At 43.9% G+C, this 7647-nt stretch overlaps 1 protein-coding gene across 2 annotated transcripts in view; it reads right to left on the reverse strand.

The window, feature by feature from the left end:
* TNPO3 (transportin 3) overlaps positions 1-2449 on the reverse strand; it is an 89636-nt gene extending 87187 nt beyond the window's left edge. The window contains exon 1 of one of the 2 annotated variants that reach the window (XM_080818156.1): positions 1980-2449. Coding sequence is in view for 1 of the 2 variants with exons in the window: in XM_080818154.1 (XP_080674280.1) it covers positions 1980-2099 (120 nt within the window). In the remaining variant the exon portion in view is untranslated. The remainder of the gene's footprint in view (positions 1-1979) is intronic. The other variant, XM_080818154.1, reaches the window with a different exon arrangement.
* Positions 2450-7647: the final 5198 nt, after the last annotated feature.

A 7647-nucleotide genomic window follows, 5' to 3' on the forward strand; every position in this document is an offset into this window, starting at 1 on the left:
CCTGAGTTAGTGATGTAAAGGGCTGGTGACTTTTTTTTTTTTTTTTTTAAGTAGGTTCCACACCCAGCATGGAGCCCAATGTGGAGCCCAACTTGAGTTTTAAACTCAAGACCCTGAGATAAAGACCTGAACTTAACCGACTTAGCCAGCCAGGCACCCCCCCTCTCCTTTATTTTAAGTAAGCTCTACACCAACATGGGTCTTGAACTCGTGACTGCAAGAACAAGGGCTGTATACTCTACCAACTGAGCCAACCAGGCACCCCAGGCTGGTGACTTTCCAAAAATGACAAGATTCAGGGTGCCACTGTGTGACCATGGGGCTGAGTTAGGGGTTGGTGACTTTTTACTAATGAAAAGATCCAAGATGTGACACTGTAACCATGAGGCTGAGAAAAGGAAGTAAAGGAATTAAGGGGCTGAAATGTCAGCTGAGTTGTGAACCCAGATGCTGAAGTTGCCTAAAAATGATGTGGGAATGCACTAGATGTTTTCCAGGTCCACTGGAAAACATATAGGTCCATATAGGTCAACATACTGCTTTTCGCCCCAGTATGTTGACCTATATGGACTATATCAACAGGTTCTGGTGTCCCCAAGCTTTTGGTTGGGTTTGCTCAAAGAAGAATCCCAGAAGTGTAGGGGAATAAGGTCAATATATTTATTCCTCCAGCCCCCTCCTTGAAAAACCATCTCCTGAGGACTGTGTCCCTTCAAATGAAAACTGCCACTCCTCTCAAGGCAGCCAACTCTGGTCAGCCGGGAGCCTGCTTCCCCTCCCCTCTCTCTGCCTGCCTCTCAGCCTACTTGTGATCTCTGTCAAATAAATAAATAAAAATCTAAAAAAAAAAAACAAAAAAACAAAAAACAAAAAAACAAAACTTGGGAATATAAAATGCAAAAATAAGAAAGGTAAAGTCAGCAAGATCACCAAGTTTACACACACACACACACAGAAATAAAGCACAGAAAAACTGGGTATGAAATTTAGAGGAAAGTGGGGCACCTGGGTGGCTCAGTGTGGTTAAGCCTCTGCCTGCGGCTGGGGTCATGATTTCAGGGTCCTGGGATCGAGCTCCACATCGGGCTCCCCTTGTTCTGCTGGGAGCCTGCTTCCCCCCACCCCCGCCTGCCTACTTGTGACCTGTCAAATAGATAAATAAAATCTTTTTTAAAAAATTAGAGGAAAGTTAAGGCACGTGAATCAAAGAATGCAGATACACAATAGGTTTACCAGGGTGAAATTAAACCCCTAAGCCCCTCACTGGATGTTCACATAGTCATATGGAATAATCAACGCAGGATCTTACAAAGAATCTAAAAGGGGTTAAAAAACAAGGTTAGAGAACAAACGTGCTGCAAGATGTGAACTGCAAGGATTTTCTGAAACCAGAACTGGTATTTTTTTCTTTACATCACGTTGTACTCCAAAACACGGAGGAAATTCACGTGTAAAAGAATCTAGAAACCTGAGAAGTTTCGAGAATAACAGACCCAAACTATCACTGTTACTTAGTGAAAAATCAGTAAGGCACAATGAAGTGCAAGGCTACGACTAGGATGGAATTGCCAAACCCCAACACTGGGACACCAAGAGGAGACGGATAAAGCATCCGTTAAGTGGAAGATGGAGAAAGATTGGGACTGGATTTGACTGAAGAAGACTACACGGGAAAGCAGGGCCTAAGAAGCAAGCAGCAAGCGTAAAACTTAAAAGAGAACCAGATCGTTGCCACAAGCGAGTACGGGACCTACAAATCAGATTGTACGGGGTGGGGAAAGGGCCAGTTCGCGACCGTCCAGCTGCGGCTCGCTTTCGAAAAGTGGCGTAAATGTAGCCTCGCAGCCCCACCCCGCGGCGGCAGCTCCTCCCTAAGGAGCATCTCACGAGGCCAACCGCCGGGTTCAAGCTCCAGCTCGAGCCTAGGTCCCACCCCGCCCTTGCCCCGCGGCGCAGAACGGCCTCGCAGGGCCCCTCACCGAACGCTGCAGCTCCCCAAGCCAAAACGAGGCGCGCTCCTTTCCGCTGGGATCTGGGTCGTGGTAAAGCGCCTGCACTGCCTGGTATACGAGCTGCAAAGTCGGCTTTGCCCCTTCCATGGTGGTGGCAGTGGTAGCGGCAGCGACGGCTTTGGCTGTTCTCCCGAGGCTTCTCCGGTTGCTCCGCCTTCAAGCTTCCTCACTGTGTCGGCCACGGCCGCTCCCTGACTGGCGCCATCTCCTCTTTGGCCGTTACCAGGGCAGAGGGGTTCCCGTGCAAGATGCCCCCTCGGAAACAGAGGTTAGATTGTATTCAGGTTCCTGGCTTTTCTACCTATCCTCCCACTAGACTCCAAACTTCTGAGTTCAGACGCCAATACTCGCCTCCTCACCCACTGAATTGCCCTCAGAAGTCTGTTCCCGCGCCACACAAACCACGCAGTATACCCAAGCCGCGTTAACCCGGACCGGAAGCTGCAGCACCAATACCTTTGGCACACTTCCGCCGGGTGCAGCTCAAACGCCCTCCTTCCCGGCACGCCTCCTCCTGTCTCCCCGCCCCCTCCCGGAAGTGTCCCCGTAGGGCCAGGAGCCGGGAAGAGGCAGTAGGTTGTGGTTCTCTCGGTGACTTGCATACGACTGGAGCTGTATGACCCACGTGTGTTCCATACCTGAGCCGCTCTTCCGTCCTTGGCAGTGGGTCCGAGGTCTATCCAGGGAATCTTTTCTGACGCCCTTAGGCAAGGCGGCTCAACTGAACCATCCGTGCAGTGTCCACAGTACTGGAAATGCAAAGATGACTGAAGACAGGGTGTCTGCGGACTCTGGTGGATGAGACAGACACATAATGAAGCAATGTGCAAAACTGAAAATATGTGCTACACTGAGATGAATCCAAAACGCCTACAATCCCTGCTCAGCCCCTTGACTACTAAGTTCTTAACCCAAAAAAGTAGTTTATTCTATTGCTCAGGACACTCTGAACTCCATAGTATTTACATACATCTTTAGGGTCATTTACACATTGAATTGAATTTTTGTGTATGTCTTTCCGAATCAAAAATCAATGCTCTAACAGTTCTCAGTTCACAAAAGAAAATAGGAATCCTGGAATCCGCGTGCTGAAGAAATTCTGGGCAAAAGTATGTTACTGGATTTCAAAACATTGCTGCTAATCCTTTGCAATAATAAATGCACTATTTGATGAATGCTTAAAATGTGTAAAGCACTGTAGCTAAAAGATCTGATATAATCCTTTTGACAGCTGCACCAACTAAATCCCGATTTTATTTCTTTATTTTTGAAGATTTTATTTATTTATTTGACAGAGGGACAGGGAAAGAGAACACAAGCAGGGGAAGCAGGAGAGGGAGAAGCAAGCTCCCTGCTGAGCAGGGAGCCAAGCGTGGGGCGGGATCCCAGGACCCTGGGATCATGACCTGAGCCCAAGGCAGACACTTAACCAACTGAGCCACCCAGGTGCCTCTAAATCTCCATTTTATAGAATAAGAAGTAGGTAATGTACTTTGCCCAAGGTTACACAGTTCTTAAAGTCAGGATTTGACTGCATGGAAATCAGTTTCACTACCACAAAGCCTGTTAAATAATACAATTCCTATCAGCCTGTGTATTCCCTTCTGAATTGTTATTGTCAACATATCTGAATTGCCAACATCATAATGAAAACAGTGTTACTGCACAGAATTGATATAATTTCAGACAAAAGAAACTTGATACTCTGGCAACCTAATTCATCCATTCATTCAGAAAAAATTTAGATCATTTTGGTCTCTGTCCTCATGGAGTTTATGTCTAATTGCAATTCAATTCAAAATAATTTAAAAGTTCTGTGAATATTCACAAGCTAAAGAATGATGTTGAACCTACCTTGCACATAAATGAAAAAATAAATCCCAGAACCTAAATGTAAGAGCTAAAACTTGGAAGAAAATAGGACAGGAAGAAAATAGGACTGTATCTTCATGATCTTGGATTAGGCAATAGTTTCTTAGATACTGCACCAAAAGTGCAACAATAAAAAGAAAAATAGATAAACTGTACTTCATCAAAACTAAAAACTTTTGTGTGTCAAAGGGCACAATTAAGAAAGTGAAATAAGGGGCCCCTGGGTGGCTCAGTGGGTTAAAGCCTCTGCCTTCGGCTCAGGTCATGATCCCAGGGTCCTGGGATCAAGCCCCACATTGGGCTCTTTGCTCAGCAGGGAGCCTGCTTCCCCCCCCCCCCGCCTACTTGTGCTCTCTCTCTGTCAAATAAATACCTAAAATCTTTAAAAAAAAAAAAAAAGTGAAACGACAATCCACAAAATGCAAGAAAATTTCTGCAAATCATGTAACTAAAGGATTACCATCCAGAATGTATAAGGAACTCTTACAATTCAACAATGAAAAGACAATTCAATTTTTTAAATAGGCAAAGGATTTGAATAGATATTTCTCCAAGGAAGGTATACAAAACCATAATGAGATCCCGCTTCATAGTCCCTAAAATGGCTAAAAAAAAAAAAAAACTTTACTGTTGGTAAGAATGTGGAAAGACCAAAACCCTCACACACTGCTAGTAGGATTATAAATCGGTAATACTGCTTTGAAAACAGTCTGGCAATTCTTCAAAAGGTTAAATTTACCATATGACCCAGCAGTTCCACTCCTAGGTGTATACATACATACACTTGTACATGAATGTTCACAGTATTATTTATAATAGCCAAAAAGTGAAATCAACCCTAAGCCCACCAACTGATAAATGAATGGACAAAATGTGATATATCCATATGACAGAATATTAAATATTAAGGGAATGAAGTACCCATCTGCAAGCCAAGGAGAAAAGCCTCAGGAAAATTTGGTCTCATCAATACGCTGACCCAGGACTTCCAGCCTTCCAACTATGAGAAAATAAGTCTATGTTATTTTAATTTAAAAAATAAAGGAATGAAAATAAACAAAATCTTTAAAAAAAAATAAAGGAATGAAATCCTGATACAAGCTACAATGTGGATGAACCTTGAAAACATACTAAGTGAGGGGCGCCTGGGTGGCTCAGAGGGTTAAGCCTCTGCCTGAGGCTCAAGTCATGATCTCAGGGTCCTTGGATCAAGCCCCACATAGGACTCCCTGCTCAGCAGGGAGTCTGCTTCCCTCTCTCTCTCTGACTGCCTCTCTGCCTACTTATGATTTCTCCCTCTGTCAAATAAATAAAAATAAAATCTTAAAAAAAATACTAAGTGAAAGCAGCCAGACCTTCCCCCCAAAAAAGGCCACATATGATATGATTTCATTAATTTGAAATACTAGAGTAGGCAAATCTCTAGAAACAGAAAATAGATTAGTGGTTGCCAGGGGGCAGGGACATGAGGAGAGACGGAATATTCTGGAGTTAGAGAGTGGAGATGGTTGCACAACTTTGTGAATATAAAAACCATTTAAAAAAAAAAGATTTTATTTATTTATTTGACAGAGAGAGAGAGAGAGTGAGAGAGGAAATATAAGCAGGGGGAGTGGGAGAGGGAGAAGTTCCTGCTGAGCAGGGAGCCTGATGCAGGGCTTGATGTGGGGCTCAATCCCAGAACCCTGGGATCATGACCTGAACATAAGGCAGATGCTTAATGACTGAGCCACCCAGGCACCCCTAAAAACCATTTTATACGTCTTTAGGATGAATGTTATGGTATGTGAATCATATATCAATAAAACCATTATTTTAAAAAGTTTTGTGATGTGATTAGAATTCGTAAAATACCACGTAGATATTTGGCCAATATTGGCCAAAACAAACAAACAACCCCACCCATAGTGTACTACTCCTCTTCATGTCCTCAAATCATTGTCTAATATACAGTGGGTATATAGTAAATGTTTTAAATAACTCGTCTCCTTGCTCTTTAGTTGGAAAAATCAATCTAGTTGCAACACTAAGTGGCTGGGCGAGGGGGCAAAAACAGAAGTAAGAAACGTGTAGGGGCACCTGGGTGGCTCAGTCAATTAAGCATCTGCCTTCAGCTCAGTCATGATCCTGGGGTCCTAGGATCGAGCCCCCACCGTGGGCTCTGCACTCAGCGGGGAGTCTGCTTCTTGATCTCCCTCTACCACTCCCCCTGCTTGTGCTTTCTCTCTCTCTGTCAAGTAAATAAAATGTCAAATAAATAAGATGGTTTAAAAAAAAAACCAACTTGTAGTAATCCTAGTGAGATGTGGTGGCCTAAAGTGACACAGCAGTGCTGAGGGAGGGAGACATGGATATTTAAGGTGAGTTTAGGAAGAACTTTGATATGGTGATTGAGCTTTCAGTTGTGACAACAAGAAAGAGAAACCAGGCTTCTGAGTATGGAACCCAGAAAAAAAAACAACTTTTGTGGTAGTGGGGAGGGGTGCAAGGGTGAAGAATGATGGAGTTTCGTCTTAGTTATGTTGAGCACTGAGGCATTTATGAATTAGACAGTAGCATGTGTGAGACTGAAGGCAGGGACTGGGCTGAAGATACAGATTTGAGAGTCATTATTATATACAGGTGGTGGGTGAACACAAGGAAATGGTTGAAATGAGCCAGGGAGAAGAGGGACTAAGGCAAAGCCTTACAGATAATCCCTAAAGGATTGGTAAAGAAGTAGAGGCTACAAAGGAATAGCCAGAGAGGAAAGTGGAGAACCAGGAGAATGTACAGCAAAGGGGTCATCTCTGAAGCAGCATCAAATGCTCCAAAGAGGTCAAAATACTGTTCAAATAATACATCTGAAATAAAAGTTTAGAAATATTTGAAATACTTGGGCACCTGGCTGGCTCAATTGGTAGAGCATGTGACTCTTAATTTCAGGGTTGTTAAGTTTGAGCCTCATGTTGTGTATAGAGATTACTTAAAATCTTAAAAAGAGAGAGAGAGAGAAATATATAAAATACAGAAAGCTCTACAAATTCGGTCCTAAGGCACAATGGCCACCCTAGGAACACTGAACTCTGATGCAAAGTTCCATGGGCCTGACCCCACTTCCAACAAAAAGGTCCTCTTCTTTCTCCAAGCAAAGAAATGTGTTTTTCTGAAGGGAAGAAGGAAAGAGAGGGTGTTTCTTTTACTCACTAGTGGTGAGCTTACCCAAAGGTGGAGTATCATAGGTCAATAAACATGTTCCTCTCTACTCCCGGCCAGTTGCTGCCATGGGGACATCCATGAAAGCTTAGATCTGCCATGGGATGGTGCTTGTGACATGTGGTGAACTTCAGTGACACCAAGCATAGATCATGGCCCATCCAGTTCTCCTTAGTTCTCTTCTCTCATCCCCTGACCCCCCACTCCAAACTCCAAGGTGAGGTGAGCCACTGAACCCTGGGGATAAGCTGTAAACGAAGCCTGGCAGAGGCCAGTGGTTTCCCTCAGTACCTATTCTTTTCTTGTTTGGGTTGTTCAACCTTTCCTAGGGTTCCCTGAATGAATACTTCTTTTTTCCTTGCTGATTCAAACTGAGTTTCTGTCACCTGTCATCAAAAGAGTTTTGATTAAATACTCTGCTGTCTTACTTCATTCAGGTTGCTATAACGCAATACCACAGCCTGAGTAGCTTACATGACATAAATTTATTTTCTTGCAGTTCTGGAAGCTTTCTGGAAGTTCAAGGTCAGGGTGCCACCATGGTCAGGTGCTCGCTCTCTCTGGCTTG

Source organism: Martes martes (genome assembly GCF_963455335.1).
Source record: "Martes martes genome assembly, chromosome: 11".
NCBI classification, from domain to species: Eukaryota; Metazoa; Chordata; class Mammalia; order Carnivora; family Mustelidae; genus Martes; species Martes martes.